The sequence below is a fragment of the Marmota monax genome, unplaced genomic scaffold (assembly GCF_021218885.2).
Source record: "Marmota monax isolate L192 unplaced genomic scaffold, Marmota_monax_Labrador192_F-V1.1 WCK01_AAM20220418_F8-fsc00014, whole genome shotgun sequence".
NCBI lineage: Eukaryota > Metazoa > Chordata > Mammalia > Rodentia > Sciuridae > Marmota > Marmota monax.
Window position 1 is genome coordinate 30732551 of NW_026695222.1, and position 16828 is coordinate 30749378.

Sequence of the window (16828 nt, forward strand, 5' to 3'; positions counted from 1 at the left end):
GGGAAAGCTCACCTGTGCAGTGGGTAAGCTCACCTGGGCAGTGGGTAAGCTCACCTGGGTAGAGGGAAAGCTCACCTGGGTAGAGGGAAAGCTCACCTGTGCAGTGGGTAAGCTCACCTGTGCAGTGGGTAAGCTCACCTGGGCAGTGGGTAAGCTCACCTGGGTAGAGGGAAAGCTCACCTGGGCAGAGGGAAATCTCACCTGGGTAGAGGGAAAGCTCACCTGTGCAGTGGGTAAGCTCACCTGGGCAGTGGGTAAGCTCACCTGGGCAGAGGGAAAGCTCACCTGGGTAGAGGGAAAGCTCACCTGGGCAGTGGGTAAGCTCACCTGGGAAGTAGGTAAGCTCACCTGGGCAGTGGGAAAGCTACCCTGGTCAGAGGGCAAGCTCACCTGGGCAGTGGGTAAGCTCACCTGGGCAGAGGGAAAGCTCACCTGGGTAGAGGGAAAGCTCACCTGGGCAGTGGGTAAGCTCACCTGTGCAGTGGGTAAGCTCACCTGTGCAGTGGGTAAGCTCACCTGGGCAGAGGGAAAGCTCACCTGGGTAGAGGGAAAGCTCACCTGGGCAGTGGGTAAGCTCACCTGGGAAGTAGGTAAGCTCACCTGGGCAGTGGGAAGGCTCCCCTGGTCAGAGGGCAAGCTCACCTGGGCAGTGGATAAACTCACTTGGGCAGTAGATAAGCTCACCTGGTCAGTGGGTAAACTCACCTGGGCAGTAAGTAAGATCACCCGGGCAGTAGGTAAGCTCACCTGGGCAGTAGGTAAGCTCACCTGGGCAGATGGGACCCATCCTGTTGGCCCTGTCCCGCTCTGTATTGGATTTCTTTTCCGTGAGGCTAACAGGACACAGAGCCGGTTTTTCTGCGCTCCCTGGGCCACTTTGCTCAGGGCATGATTGTTCCCACCAGGGGCTTTGGCTTGCCCTTGTCGTGTTTGGTGTTTCCCTTTGGAGAGGGCACGTAGGCGAGCCCAGGAGTCGCCTCTCCTCTGCCCTGGCCCAGGGTCCCTGCGTTCCAGGGCAGGGAGGGCCCCACTCTGCAGAGCCCGTCTGGCTCCGCTCCCTGCTGGTCATCACTGAGAGGTGCCGCAGGTGGCTTCCTTCACCCTCCCGCCTGGGTCTGTCCATCAGCAGAGCAGGAACAGTGGCAGTGGCTCCCAAATAATGCTTACGAGGGCCCAAAGGGGAAGAGGTCCCTTTTGGAAGTGGGGCCACCGTGCTGGCCACCACCCGTAGGTGCTGCCGTTGGTACTGTGGCCCTGCCAGGGGGTCTCTCCTGCCCTTCTTCACCTCTCCTCCTCCCCTCTGCTCTGTGTGTCCTGCAGGGGACGGTGGCAATGACGTCAGCATGATTCAGGAGTCCGACTGCGGCGTGGGGGTGGAGGGGAAGGTGAGACGCCCCCGCCCCGCTCCTCTCTGGGGTCTTCTCGTCCTCTTCCTTCCCTCAGAGACACAGCCCTGGTCCCGTGGAGAGTCTAGGTAAGGAGCACAGGGCCCAAGGCACCTCGGAGCACCTGGAAGCCGGCATCCTCAGCACGGTAGCACATGTACGGACAGACGATGTTGGCCTTTTGCTTGCCAAGACCTAAATCGACAACAGCAGCAACAAAAAACGATGTGGTTTTTCCACATTCCTAGTATCCAAGGGTCCTCAGGCCCTGTGCCGGTCTCCTGGGCCGTAGGGAGTGTGGTGGCCGTCCACCCTCACTAAAAGTCCTTGGCAGTGAGTTTTAGTTTGTTGTACAGCAATTTTTGCTTTTCCCTTCCTGCCTGCCTCTTATGCCTGCCCTCTCATCTGTGATCCGTTGAGACGGCCAGGGGAAGACTGGTCTCCAGGTTTGTTGGAACCCCGTCTGAGTAAGTGCAGAGGCCCGAGCAGGGCCCGGCGGCTCCCCTGGGCCCTGTTGCACATCCTCAAGGTCTGGCTGAATTTTTCCCTTCCCACAGTTTCTTCGGTTCCCAGCCAGAGGTTGATCATTTGAGTTAGAAAGGCAGATGATTCTGGAGTGAGATATTGAATTTGAAATCTTGGTGAATTTCTTGGAATGTAGGTTTGAAGAAGCATTTTGAATTTAATAAAATTATAAGTTCCTATATAAACACAAAAAACCATTTTCCCTTCTGTTAAAAATTATATTCTGAATCCTCCTTTTTTTTTAAAGAGCATCAAAGTAGTAAGTTCTTATGATGAAAAATTAAAATAATTTTAAAATAAAGTGCATCTTTTAAACTGCATCAAACTACCAACATGGGGTCTTCATCCAACATTTTACTATGGGTGTACAGTTGGGTGCATACATGTCTGTTGCATATACTGTAAACATATTTTACACATGTATGTATAGACATATTATTTTTGTGTATAATCTTAAATTAAAAACACACCATGCACTTTGTTATGCATCTTGCTTAAATCCATTCCATCTTGGATTTCTTTCTACATCAAGAGTATGTACAGACATCGTGTCTTACCCTCTTTTTTATTTTGAAAAATGTCATCCGTTCCGAAAATTTGAAATAGAACAATGAACACCCATCTGCCCTCCTCTTTGATTTACCAATTGTTAACACTTGCCACGTTCTCGCTTTCTCTCTGAATCAGTTGAAAGTAAATTGCACACGTAATCACGTGTCACCCCTAAGTGCTTCAGCATGGCTCCCAGAACAAGGGTGTTCTCCTGTGCCTGCAGGAGAAGCTTATCACCCCAGATGTAAGACCAGTGTGACCGTAGTGTAGGAGAGTCACGGTGGCATTTCCCCAGTTGTCCTTGAAATGTCATCTAGCTTAAAAAAAAAAAAAGATCCAGGAACCAATCAGGGATCACAAATTTCATTCATTAGCATGTTTTCATGTCTCTTTAATCTTCTCTAATGTAAAACACTTCCCTCTCTCTCTCTCTCTCTTTTGGAGGAGGGTATTTTTGTGACATTGTTTCTGAAGCATTTGGGACGGTGGCAGAATGGGCCACAGTGTCTGTGGGTCGGGTTGATCTGTTTCCGTCCCTGGGCACCACAGAAGAGAAATTGCTGGTCCCCTGTTTGTCGGGGCCTGGGTGTCCGGCGGCCCCGTTCTGGTGCCCAACAGGGACATTTCAAAATAAGGGGATTCCACGAGGTGTTGCACCATGTGTTGTTTCCACGTCTGCCTGCAGAGAGCTGTGTTCAGGCCGCTGCACCTCAGTGTCGACAGCACAGGTGTCCCCCTCGTGCTGGCCTCTGAAGGGAGCCGGTGGACAGCACAGAGCCCCGAGTGGTTCTTTGCTTCTGTGCGCATCTCGGGCACGGAGCTCTCGGGGCTCCCGAGCACGCTCAGTTGACCCCCATGTTACAACTCTCCGTGATGGAGTATGTTCTTTATTTAAAGAAATTCCTCTTTTAAATCAGATTTAGACTTGGGCCACCAACTGCATATAACTCGAAACCAAAGAACCTCCTTATTGAATCTCTTCAAAGATCTCCTTACCGTGTCTTATTTTTTCAATTAAAAAAACGTGTCCGCCTTGACCTCTTGTGCTGCTGACGGTGCCCAATTTCCTTGGATTCCAGGAAGGAAAACAGGCTTCGCTGGCGGCCGACTTCTCCATCACGCAGTTCAAGCACCTGGGCCGACTGCTCATGGTGCACGGCCGCAACAGCTACAAACGGTCGGCCGCCCTCAGCCAGTTCGTCATCCACAGGAGCCTCTGCATCAGTACCATGCAGGTGGGTGGGCAGCTGGCGCCTCTGTGCAGGTGCCCGTGGCCACAGCGTGCAGTGGGTGGGCAGCTGGTCCTGGTGCCCAGGTGCAGGTGAAGGTGTGCTGATGACGGAGAAAGCCTGGGCCTCAGAGTAGGCCTGGTGCTGTTCCTGGGCCAGTTTGAATCCCCCACGTGGCGTGTTAGCTGGTGGCTCTTGGGCAAGTCACTCCACATTGCTCCTCTCTTGAGAGGCGATGGCCCTGCTTGCTGTGTAGCCTGGACATGAGCATGAGCGGTGGAGCCCATGGGTGCTTGGCATGGAGCAGGTAGGTGACCATGGTGGCAGTATGGCAACAGGAGTGAGTTCTCCCTGGTGTGCCCCAGTGATGGGCGCAGAGGAGACCGCAGCGTGAGTGCTCACATCCTGGTTTTTGGGGTGCAGAGGCAGGGACAGCGGGAGGAACCCCAGAGAGTGGCCTGGTTCTCCCGAGCGCTTCCTGGACCTGGGTGTCAGCTGGGTGCTTGCGGTGCAGGTCACCTGCATCCTTGCCACAGCCGCACCCACTTTATAGCCAGAGCTGAGGCCACCTCCTCCCCAGGGGAGGAGAGGTTTCTAATCACACAGAGTGAGTCGGTCCCCAGGAGGGCGCTCTCTCTCCTTGGCCTCACCCAGGCCTGTTGGGGTGGCTTTTGCATTTTTAATGTCTGTTGCATCGTGAGTGAGGCCTTGAAGTGCTTTCCAACAAAATGTCCTAAGCGCTAAACAGCTGCGGCTCCTCAGACCACATCTGTCCTGTTCATTTATGCTGATTCACCGTTGAGCTGGGAAATGCTGGTGTCAGCCACTGGGAGACAGATGAGCTGGTTCTGGGGACTCCAGCAGGGCCTGGCATTGCCGTATCATCCAGAAGGACAATTCCAGGGTGTGGCACTGCCCCTTGTGCTGCAGATGGCCTTTAACCCCGTCTGCAGTGACCCCTGGAAACGGTCTCAGACAGACATGGACGCGGCGTTTTTACTTCTTGTCCAGATGAAGACCAGGGTCCACACACCCCTCCTAGAGGAAGGGGTGCCTCGTGTTGATTTGTGAAGTCAGCAGAGATTCTTGACATACAGTCGTCCTGTGTCACAGTCCCACCTGAGTGACAAGGCACTGAAAATGGCAGAGGGCAGCTCCCAGCGTCCCATGGTCACAGCACTCAGTGGCACTGTGACCTGAGCTCTGTGGCCGGCGAGCGTGGGTCTCCTTGGCTCTCTGCCTGCTACGGGTGCTGGGGAGCTGCTCTGGTTAGAGGTGCCTGGTTACCAGGACCGTCCACTTTCCCTCCGTGTTTGGTTATCATGAACCCTCTAGGTGACACTGGCCCCCTCTGGTTTTATCTAGTGGAGATGAGTCTGGACTCTGCCATCCCGCAGTTACCCTGTGGGTGTGCAGGGGCCCTGGGGCTCAGTGAGCCCGATGCAGTCCCCTCCTCCTTCCCACGGTAGCTAATACCTCCTGGATCGGGAAGTGGCCTTCAGCAGGGCTTACAGGTGTCTTTTTGGCTTTATCTGATTGCAAAGGCCGCCTGCCAGGTGCTGTTTCCCCAAACACTAGGAGGCACGTGAGAAGCAAAGCCTGGCCCGCCACCCAGCCTGAAGGTGGCTGGTGCAGCGCACAGGGCTCTTCCCTGACAGTTCCCAAGCGCGGGCCAGTGATGGGCGCGGTCATTCTGAGCTGTTGGGGGTGTGGTCCTGGAGGCAGGACCAACCTCCTTCCTGCAGGCCCTTCTTCTCCTCCATGTCCCTTTCTGTGGACTGTGGCAGCTTTAGGCTCAAGCTTGTGGGTGGCTCTGGAGATGTGCTGGGATCGTGTGCAAAGCCTTCCCGGCTCTTGGAGCTTCACAGTCTCAGAGGGGCTGAGCATGGATGCTGGAGTTGGGTGAACCAGTGTGACCCCTGGCTTTGGCATAGAGGAGCTGTGTGGTTTTGAGCAAGCCACTCACCCTCTCTGGGCCTCGCCTTCCTCACCTGTAGAATGGGGATAATGTTAGCAGCATCACATGAGCTCGCACACACGAAGTACGCGTAACCTCGGCTCCGTGTGCCGTGACTGTGCAGGGGCGGGTGTTTTATTAGGTGAACACGGGGACCCTTGCTGTGGCCCTTGGTGACATCCTCTTTCTCCCTGGCGCAGGCGGTCTTCTCCTCTGTGTTCTACTTTGCCTCCGTCCCCCTCTATCAAGGATTCCTCATCATCGGGTAAGGATCCATGCCACGTCTCCTTTTCTTTAATGAAACTTCCCTAAGATGCCACGGAGGGGGAGGGAGAAGCAGCATTGTGTAGAGACCCTCTGGTCCCCCGGCCACTGTGGACTGGTGGCCCTAGGAAGGCAGGCTCAGCAGGGGAGCAGCCCTGGGGTGTCCGGCACAGTCCGCTGACTTACTGGGTTTTGCTGGTTGCTTCAGCCTGAGAGCAGACACTGGATTCTACCTGCTTCTGATTGGAAAGGTAGAGTGTCCTTTGCTGGTTCCTGAAAGACTATGAACAACTAGCCAGAGTGGAGTCAGGGGTTCTCTGAGCCGTGCTCCATGTGACTGCTTGTGACCCGCCCCAGCTTCCCTCACCGCCCTCTCCTCACTGGTTCCTGACAGCCACCTCCCTGCCTCAGGGCCTTTGCACTGGCTGGCCTTGTACCAGGGAGGCTCTTCCTCCAGATGCTGGCATAGCTGTTCCTGTGGGTGTGGACTCAGATGTCCCATTCCTCAGCCGCCCTCGGTGATTGCACCCCCCCCACACACATGTGCACACGCAGGCCTCACTCCCTCTTCCCCATTAGGGTCTCCTCCTCTGGGCTTGGTTACTTTAGTTTATTTGCTACTGACCCAGAGACCAGCCCGAAAGCCTGGAGCAGGTGTCTTGTCTGTTTACATCCCGAGCCTCCAGGGCTCCAAGCCGGGCCTGACGCGTGGTAGGCACCCAGTGCGCAAGTGCGGAGGGACAGCTGGGCCGGGCAGGTCCTGCTAGCCGGTCTCACCCGTGGCCGTCTGCTCCCCAGGTACTCCACGATTTACACCATGTTCCCCGTCTTTTCTCTGGTCCTGGACAAGGACGTCAAGTCAGAGGTGGCCATGCTCTACCCCGAGCTCTACAAGGACCTCCTCAAGGTGGGACAGGTCACCCCCCCCCCCCGTGTCCTCCCGGTCACCCATCCTCTCCTTCCCCCTCTTCTCCATCTTCCCTCCCTGCTGCTTCTCCTCCACGCTGACCCCCGTGTCTGGCTGGGACACAGTTGATCCCGTGCCCTCCTGCTCTGGGGACCAGACGCGGGAGTTTGGACCTTATTCTGAGGGCGGTGACGAGTGCCCTGTAAGGAGTATGAGGTGGCAAACTGGAAAGAGCTGCTGACTTAAAAGGCCCCCGGGGTTCCATGTTGAGCTGCAAATTGCATCTGCCCCTAGAAGTGCCCTCCACACGCGTCCAGAAGCCACACGTAGTGACCGTGGTGTGGCTGTGTGAGGTCTCCTCGGCTGGCCTTCAGAGGCGTTTCCTCAAAGATTTATCCAGACCTACGGTCGGTTCCTTGTCAGAGAGGCCATCGCTCAGGGTTCAGCTGTGCACTGGCCTCTTGGGTGGAAGCAGGGAGGAGGCCTCGTGTGGATAGAGGAAGAGTGACCGGAAGGCCCGTGGGGCCCTGGGTGGCAGTAGCCTGCTCTGACCTCTCTGTCTCTCATTTAGGGGCGACCGCTGTCCTACAAGACCTTCTTAATATGGGTCCTGATTAGCATCTATCAAGGTAAGGATCTGCTGCTGCCTTGGGCTCTGGAGGTCACCGCAGGGGTCCTTCTCCCTCCTGTGGCACAGGGAGTGAAAAGCCAGACCTGAGGTGGACTGGGGCAGGTGGCAGTGAGGCGGGGTCCTGCTGGGTGGGTGGAGGACTCCTGCCCTGACCACCCAGGGTGGTGGTGAAGTCAGAGTGTAGTCGATTTGTACGTCCCAAACACAGAGTGCTCCCAAATCTGGGACGTCCAGCTTTCGTGTGTTTGCTGACACACATGATATATTTGTACAGTGCTCCTGGCCTTTCTATCTGGACAGGGACACGTAGAATCCACAAATAAGCACGTGTACGTAGGGTTTCATTCTGAAGGATTTTTCACTGTGGGCGGCGTGATCAGAAAGTGTAGAGGCCACTGAGCTTGTTGGCAGAGGGTTCAGTTGTCATTGACGTGTTTAAAAAATGTTTTAAAGATGTTTACCAAACCAGGTACAGAGGCGCAGGCATGCATTTCCAGCTACTCAGGAGGCTGAGGCAGGAGGATCTCAAGTTCAAGGCCAGCTTTGGCAACTTTAGTGAGACCCTATCTTTAAAAAAAAAATTATGAAACGGGCTGGGGTTTGGCCCAGTGGTGGAGCACTGTCCCAGCCCGTGTGAGGCCCAGGGTTCAGTCTTCAGCACGGCAGAAAGAGAAGAAGGAGGAAGAATGCGCCACAGGGTGGTCCCTGTAGTGGGTTAAAAAATGCAAAGTGCGCGTGAAAGTTGTCAGTAATGAGCGGTCCTCTGTTCTGCCCTCGCCACCCTCAGGCCTGTTCATTAAGGCAGTCACTAGAGAGTTGGGGTGTCAGAGTTGCTGGCTGTCTCCTCTGAGTGACGCTCTCAGTGTCTTGGACTAGGTCCTGATCAGCCTGCCCCTTGGGCACTGGAGAGGCTGCCACTGCTCACCCCCATGCTTCCTGCCCTTCCTTGGCGGGGCGTGGGGTTCTCTCCACTTCCCCCCTGTGCCCTGGGTCACTGGTGCTCATATAGGTGGTGAAAACATTTAATTAACCTTCACCACCGTGACCACCATCTGGGTCGGTGGTGAGCATGTCCCTGCTGGGCGCCATCTCCAGAACTTTCCATCCTACAAATCTGACACTCCTTCGCCACTGAACAGCAGCCCCCTATGTCCCCTCCCCTGTGGCTGGCACCCACGTCCTACAGATACCTCCAGCCAGTGGCTGCATGCAGCCGCTGTCCTTTTGTGACTGCTGTTCCCATCATTAATTGTAGAGTGTGCATGTGTGTGTACACAAACCTGTGTGTTCGTGTGTGTGTGTGTGTGTGTGTACGTACGTACATGTATCGACGCTGGGGACAGAGCCCAGGGCCTCCCATGTGTTGGGCGAGTGCTCTGTCACGGGCCTCATCCCAGCCCTCATTTTAAATATGTTTAAACTTCTGTTTTTCCATCAACTCCAGCTAGTCATTCTGTCGCTCTTTTCCTCCTTCTGCCTGTACAGTTACAGATTATCTATTTGATAAGGTTAGAAAGGAAAATAGGAAACTATAGATTTGAATCCTCCATGAAGCATCATTCGCAGCCTCGTTTAGCGAGCAGTTGCTCCCAGAGTAAAGGAGCGGTTCTCCGGGTCCCGGGCCAGAGCCTCTGGAGGGGCGGGGCGTGTGCGAGGGGTGAGGCTTGCGAGGGCGGAGCCCAGGGCACCTGCACGGACATTCCTCCGGTTTGCAGGGAGCACCATCATGTACGGGGCGCTGCTGCTGTTCGAGTCGGAGTTCGTGCACATCGTGGCCATTTCCTTCACGTCGCTGATCCTCACCGAGCTTCTCATGGTGGCGCTCACCATCCAGACCTGGCACTGGCTCATGACCGTGGCGGAGTTGCTCAGCCTGGCCTGCTACATCGCCTCCCTGGTGTTCTTACACGAATTCATCGGTGAGCCCCCGAGTGTGCACAGGTGTCTGTCTGCACCACCCAGCACTGCCTCCTGGCTCTTGGTCCAGCGGCCCTTCGCTAGCTGTCCCGTGTTCTTGCCAGTGCCTGCCTTGGGCCAAGTGGCGGCTGTGAATCAGTGGGTGCCTTTGAGAGTGCAGGGTTGTTCTCAGAGTAGAGCATGCGTTTGTATTTTTACTTTGTTCATTTTTTAGGGTGCTGGGGTACAATCCAGGGTCTGGTGCACGCTGGGTAAGCACTCTTTGACTGAGTTGCTCATCAGCCAAAAGTGTGTTTCCCAAAACCACAAAAACCCGGGCACTCTGGTGCATGCCTGTAATCCCAGTGGCTCAGGAGGCCGAAGTGGGAGGATTGCAAGTTCAAAGCCAGCCTCGGGGGGCTGGCTCTACCTCAGTGGTAGAGCCCTTGCGTAGCATGTGTAAGGCACTGGGTTGGATTCTCAGCACTGCATATAAACAAGTAAATAAAATAAAAGTCCATCAACAATTTATACATAGAATATATGTAAAGCTAGCCTCAGCAACTTAGCAAGGCCCTAAGCAACCTAGCGAGAACTTGTCTCAAAATAAAAAGGGGTGGGCATGTGACTCAGTGGTCAAAGCCTCTGGGTTCAGTCCCTGGTATCAAAAAAGAAAAGAAAAAACAGAACTAGCCAGCTTAGAAGAGGAATCCTTTGTCCTTCTAATTCTGAAAGGGCAGAATAGCCCCTTATCCATGGGTTGCACATCCGTGAACTCAACCAACCTCAGAGCCCAAACATTTAGCAAAAAAAAAAAAGTTGGGTCTTAACTGAATATGTCCGGCCTCTCTTCTGGCCGTTCTTCCCTGAACAATACAGCGTAACAGCCGTCTGCGCGGCGTTCGCCTTGCGTTGGTATCAGAGAAGATTTAAGGCTCTGGGAGCTTGTGGGGTGCTAGGCAAAGACTGTGCCGTTTCACACAAGGCACCTGAGGATCTGTGGATTTCAGCATCTCCCCCGTCCCCCCTGGTTGGAACCCCTTCCCTGTGAACCCCCGAGGGTTTCCCAGTGAGCTGGGCTGGCCCTGAGAGCTCCCTGGGGGGGCGGGGGTCAGGCACCCAGGTCCTACTCTTGAGCAGGCTATGAGATGGCTCCTGATGGTGGTAGGGATGGCCTCTCCTCCTTCGTGCCTGTGCTGACTTTCCAGACGTTATTTTTGGAGGTGGGAGGCCCCTCCGCTGATCTAGCTCCTCTGTGGAGTCTCTGGACCTCAGCATAAAATCTGCTGCTCTATACAGCCAGCCCGAGGAGTGACGGCTGCCACCGTAGTGGGCACTGGCCCCTTTGTAGATGCACAAGGAGCACCTGCCCTGTGCCAGCAAGATGGGCAGACATGATGGGCGGGCTTACAGGGGGTGGCTCTTCATATCACAAAACCCATGACAAACAGGGAGGTGAGACTGTAAGCGGGGGTGGCAGAGATGGCAGATGTGAGCTGCAGACAGACACACCAGGGCCCGGACAGACTCCCAAGCTGAGCCCAAATAAAAAGTGTCATGGAAACTTCCAGATGGGAAAGTACACCCCTCTCCCCCCCCCGCCAACCAGCAGTAAAGAGTCCAGGCTGAGCTGGTGCCCATCAGCACTGTCCTGGGGCACCCCTGCAGGGCCACCAGGATGCCACCTCTGTGCATTCTGGGTGCACAGCTGGGTAGTTGGACTCCCCTTAACCCCAGAGATCCTGGATGGGGCCATGTGGCCCCACCACCAAGGTGTGGGGTTGAGCAGCTCTCCCTGTGTGTGTAAGGGCAGGTGTGTCCAGTAACAGATGGACAGCAGGCCTGTGGCGGTAAAATGTCATGGGGAGGTAGATTAGGGGCAAAGCTTGCAAAGGTTCCTTAGGGGACAATAATAAGAAAAAGGATGAAGAAACCCCCTTGAACCTGGAGGCATCCTCGGTCAGGGCCCTTCTGCCGGCTTCCGAGCTCCTCTTGAAGGTTTCAGTGAAGATAACAGGAGAGAAGACCGGGAGCTGCCCGCCTGCCCTGGTCTTTCAGGACGGCCTGCGTGAGCACCTACTGTGTGAGCAGGGCTCAGGCCTGAGGCAGAACAGGAAGCCCGGCTTGGCTGGACCAGGGCTGGGTGAGGGCGCGGGATCCTAGGTCCTGGACCCAGCGTCCGTCCGATCCCACTGAGGGGAAGTCGTTTGCTCGGGCAGCTGCTTCACGAGGCCCCGAGCAGCCTCTTCTCTCTAGAGAACCTGAGATCCAGGGTTTAGTGTCCTGCGGCAGCGGAGGACGTACCCCGTCAGTGCCCGAGGACAGGACTGGTTGGACAGGGGCGTCTCTGCCCACCTGGCGCCGTGCCACAGGTCCTCCTGGTGGCTCCCCTCCACCACGCGGGGCTGAGAGAAAGCTGCAGGAAGCAGAAGCCTGCATCTCAGTGTCACTCGGCTCCCCAGGGGCTGGGTTTAGATGCCACCTGTCAGATTCCAAATCAAAATAACACTGTAAGAATGGTTTTCCCTGAAGTTTCTTTTACTAGTATTTGGAAAAAAAAAAAAAAAAAGCACCTCCCTGAGTATCAGGAAGCCACAGGGGAGGACAGACAGCGGGACGAGACAGAGGTGCGGGAGGGTGGGGTGTGCTGCCAACCCAGGGCGCACCCTCAGGGGCCAGTGGAGGACGGGGCTTGGTGATGGGAGACTGCTTCCCTGTGACAGCGGTGTGGCTGTTTCTGAACTGCATGGGCCTTCTGGAACATTCCCACATGCTCACTGCTGTCCTTCCGTTGCTTGCAGATGTGTACTTCATCGCCACCTTGTCCTTCCTCTGGAAGGTGTCTGTCATCACCCTGGTCAGCTGTCTCCCCCTCTATGTCCTCAAGTACCTGCGAAGACGGTTCTCTCCTCCCAGCTACTCGAAGCTCACGTCGTAGGCTCGGCACTCGGTGGAGGGGACCTGGCCTCTGGGCTTTCCTGGTGGACAGAGTTCAAGTTCCATTTGTGTCACCGCCACCTGTGGATTTTGCAGTCATCGCTAACATGTGCAGTTTCAGTGTGGCCAGGCTCTGTGCTGTGTGTCGGGACCCAGTCCCAACGCTGAAGAATCAGGAGGGAGGGTCCTGAGGTCCCCAGTGTGCCTGTGGGAGCCCTGTGGCCCTGTAGCCCTGTGGGAGTGAGCGTGAACACATAGCAGCCGGGTGGCTCCGCAGAGAGGCTTCTGCAGGCCCCGGGCAAGCTCCTTATGACTTGAATTTTGTTGTCATGTGATAAAGCTTCTGTCTAGTTGAAGGTGGTAGAAGGCTTTTTTTTTTTTTTTTTTTAAAACAGTCCTATCATGTGCACTCTTAAGTCTTTCTCATCTTACAAAGCAGTTTCAGGAAAACATGAAGCTCTTAGTGAGAGTCTGGAAGAAAAAGACAGTGATGTTTGGTGAAAGTTATCCGAACCCGGATTGCATTTGGAAATCCTCCCCATCCTAAGGCGGCCCCGCCTCAGAGCATCAGGAAAGGTACCCGAGAGGAGGGGAGGGGGCCCTAAATCCAGCCATCACCCTGGATCCAACTCAGCGGTCCCGGCCTCCAGTTAACTTCACCTGCCACCTCGTAAAAGAATCCCAGAGGTGTGATCCTGCTTTGTTAGGAGCTGGTGACAGTTACCAAGCCAGTGGCCATCTGAGGACACCCCCTGACGTTTTCAGCAGAGTTGTTTTAGCAGGAAACGTGCCACTGAACAGCCCCTAAATGTGTCGACAGTGTGATAAGACTCGGCTAATTCTTCAGACAGCGTGGCAGATGTGACTCAGACCCTCTGGGCCCTGAGCGGAAAGGTCAGGGCCCGGGGCTCTTTGCAGCAACCTGTTTCCTGTTAGGAGGAATTATTGTGGGCGGACTGAGCAAGCGAGGCATCTTGCCGTGTCGCCATTCCCGGTGGCAGCCTTCAAAGCCAGGAGCCCCGTGGGAGGAGGCCGGGGCTTGGGATCTGGAATCAGTTCCCCTGCCTGCAGATTTCCAAGGGAACTCGCTGAAAGGCCACCGGTAGGCAAGACTTCCCCCACCTGGCTGGCCGCATGCCGTGTGTTTCTTATAAAGCAGCGGCTGCTGCCTGTGAGGAGCTGTAGTTGGCAAGTGTCCCACGTGGCGGGGAGAGCAAGGCCTTGGGCTCTCGAGTCTCTGACTACAGGACGGTTAAGTCAGTGGGTCAGCAAGAGCTGAGTGTGGTTGTCGTCTCGGATTTGTGACAAATTCTCTATGTGTACAAACCCTGCAGAGCTTCAGTGCGACACTAAACTGTGTGTGCTTCGGGGATGGAAGTCACAGCCTGCTTGCTGACGCCTGCCACCTACCTGAGGGAACCTGCCTCCGAGAGTTGGGGACACGAGGATCTGAGCTTTGGAGTGCTCTTGACAAGCCCTTGTATTTTGTGATGCCCCTTTAAAACTTCCTAGGGTGGCAGTGAGTTGCAGATTATTGATGTCATTTCTGTTTGTTTTTGAGATTCTGTAATTTTGCAATATTTCCCCTCTTCGCCGGCCATTTCTGCCAGGGAAAGTCCTTCAGAAAAGATGTCTCGCCTTGCACGAGTGGTTGCTTAGGGAAGGGGTCTTTGTCCAGAAGCCCCAGCAAGCTTGAGCAGGTCCAGCGTGTTCACTGAGTGATTTTGTGTGGTGTCAAAGGTGGAGGAGGAGCGGGGCCCACGTGGGGTCATGCACCTGTAATCCCAGTGACTCTGGAGGCTGAGGCAGAAAGATCGAAAGTTTGAGGTCAGCCTTAGACCCTGTCTCAAAAAAGTAAATAGGGCTGGGGGTGTCGCTCCCTGGTGGAGTGCTTGCCTAGCGGGTGCAAGGCCCTGGTTCCATCTGTGGAGGAGGAGGAAGTGTCGTTCAGTGTTTTTGATCCTATGAACCCGGAATCTTAACTCCATGGCAGGTTTGAGGCCTGAACCAGCGTAACTCCCAGAGGCAGGCGACGGCTCCTGCAGGTAGCTCATCGGCACCCCGCTGGAGAACTAGGTGTTTCCAGCACACAGGGAATAAAGCTGGTCCCTCTGATTTTTTTTTTTCTTAATTCCCAATTTCTAATGAGCGAACATCTGACCCCCGGGAGGAAGGGGGCTCCCGGGAGGCCAGAGGCCACGCCTGGAAGCTGAAGATGCTGGGCGGCTCCTCCGCGAGCCCCTTGTTCTGCTGTCTCTCCGTGCACTTGGATGTGGGCAGCTGTGGGCAAGAAGGACTCAACCCCCCAGGGAAGCTGCCATGCTATGGGACCATCCCTCAAGAAGGCAGCCTGCTGGTGTCACCCACCAGGGGTCCCTGAGCACCTAAGGATGTGCACCGCTGGCAGCCCAGGAGACCCAAGGGCAGGCATGGCACAGCCGTGACCCCAGGAATCACACAGAACCCCAGCAGAGCCCGGGTTCTCAGCGGTGGAGGAAGCGAAGGAAACCAGAAGCCAGGAACTTAACTGTTTTGTTAGTGTCTCCCAAGTTTGTCAGCCTTGAACACAGGATGCCGTTGGCCTTTCTCTTGGTTCATTGGCCTGGAAGGAATTTCTGTAGAGCACCATTGAACCTTTATCGGACACTTGAGGTCTGAAGGCCTTAGGGCACAGTCTCCACCCCTTGAACACCTCCTTAAAGTAGAAGTCACAGCTCCCTGTGCCCACGGACAGCACTAGCAGGTTCTGCCCCTGTGAGAGCTTCTACTGTGATTTTGTTATGAGCGTATCTCCTGATGAGGGTGGAGGGTAGAGTGAGCAGGATGGTTTGGTTCCTCTGCATCTGACAGTTTTTTTTTTTTTGGGGGGGGGGCAGTACTAGAGATTGAACTCAGGGGCACTCGGCTGCTGAGCCACCTCCCCAGCCCTATTTTATATTTTATTTAGAGACAGGGTCTCACTGAGTTGCTTAGCGCCTCCCTTTGCTGAGGCTGGCTTTGAACTCATGATCCTCCTGTCTCGGCCTCCCCAGCTGCTGGGATTACAGGCAGGCGCCACCACACCCAGTCTGACAGTTTTGATCCTGATTTGGTCATTAATTCTGCACGTGTGTGGCTAAGGTGCTAGGAGAGTCGGGGATGCTAACTTGAGCTGCTTGGAGAAAGTCCCAGGGAGCATCTTGAAATTGAGACCAATGCCTGCCTCCAGCCTCCCGAGCTGGTTGCTCCCACCCCTGGCAGGATGCTACCCAGCCCCAGGCGAGCTCCCCATTGAGTGAAATCTGTGTGGCACGCATCTTAAATACCATCGTATTTAATCTACCAAATCTACCAAGATTTCCTCAGTTTATTCTCTGATGAAATTATAGGTCGTACTGACAGTACTTTCTGATGTAATTTGAATTTTGTGCTCACTGGAAATTGACGTGTTAATGCCTTTTCCCCTCCAGACTTTTGTTTTTCTACTTGGTCTTATTTTTGCCTGGGGGAGGGGCATGCCCACATGCCTTCAGGGCAGCATTTTAAACTTTTGCACATTCTCCTGCTCCCTTCTGTTGAAAGCAAACACCCGTCGGCCGTTATTATCTTTAATCTTGTGTGTGTTTGCGATTGTGTGTGTGTCTGTGGTGTCATCTCAAGCTTTTTGAAGACTGTATGGTTTTTATGGCGTTAAAACTCCATCGCTCCCAGCTCTGTTCCTGTTTTTAAAATAGACCGGGAGCTTTGTAAATACAACTCGTTTTATTTCTCCTTCCTTTTAATGTAAAGCTTTTTGTTGTTTATGTGTACCTGAAAATATCTTCATTAATTCTGTTCATTTCCCCTGGGGAAACAATGGACTGTGTATTGGAATGGACCCGAGGTCGCTCCTCAACATGGAGCCCAGAGCCTCTCGACTACAGCAGCTCCTCCCGCGGGGTCGGAGCGCCGCGGTAGACAGAGCTGGCCTGGGTGGGGAAGGTGGTGTTTGTGGTTAAGGTGGGGTGGGGGGTGTTCGCAAATGAAATCATGGCCAATGGATCCCTTTGTTATCCCGGGTGAACACAGCCGTGTCCGGGTCACGGGTCCCTCCCTAGATCTCTCTGTGTCACCCTCGTTGCCGTGCTCACCAGGACAGGACAGCGTCATGATGGAGGACCAGCCCTGCGCAGATGCTTTAATTGAGCCGGAGGGTCCATCCAGTTGATTCGGATTCTCGGCTCGGTGAGGACACATGTGTTTCCAAGCGGATCCACTCATTGAGTGCCAGCGTGGCCTGTTGCTGTTGCCCAATAAAGCTTGTGTACTTCCTGCCTTTGGGGATCGTTTTAATTTGTATGGAATCATGAATTCTGGTGATGGAACAAGAACTTTCTATAAAGCTCCCACTGTGTGTTTATCTTGTGGTGCATTAACAGGTCCAGAACTTTTTCCCAGTTACATTTCAAATTCGGGGGGGGGGGGGGGAAAGGAACCCAAATCAATGCATGGTGATACCCTGATCCTTCCCAGATGTGTCAGAAATTCAGAGTAGTTCGTGTAAAATGGGAAAAGAGAAAAACAGAG

General features: G+C 54.5%; 1 protein-coding gene across 2 annotated transcripts in view; it reads left to right on the forward strand.

Moving 5' to 3' along the window:
• The window catches only part of Atp9a (ATPase phospholipid transporting 9A (putative)), a 122660-nt gene extending 106083 nt beyond the window's left edge, over window positions 1-16577 (forward strand). For both annotated transcript variants that reach the window (XM_046433285.2, XM_046433286.2), the window contains exons 22-28: window positions 1321-1385; window positions 3542-3697; window positions 5849-5913; window positions 6711-6819; window positions 7391-7448; window positions 9166-9369; window positions 12148-16577. In XM_046433285.2, the coding sequence (XP_046289241.1) occupies window positions 1321-1385; window positions 3542-3697; window positions 5849-5913; window positions 6711-6819; window positions 7391-7448; window positions 9166-9369; window positions 12148-12284 (794 nt within the window). In that variant the 3' untranslated portion in view covers window positions 12285-16577. The remainder of the gene's footprint in view (window positions 1-1320; window positions 1386-3541; window positions 3698-5848; window positions 5914-6710; window positions 6820-7390; window positions 7449-9165; window positions 9370-12147) is intronic.
• Window positions 16578-16828: the final 251 nt, after the last annotated feature.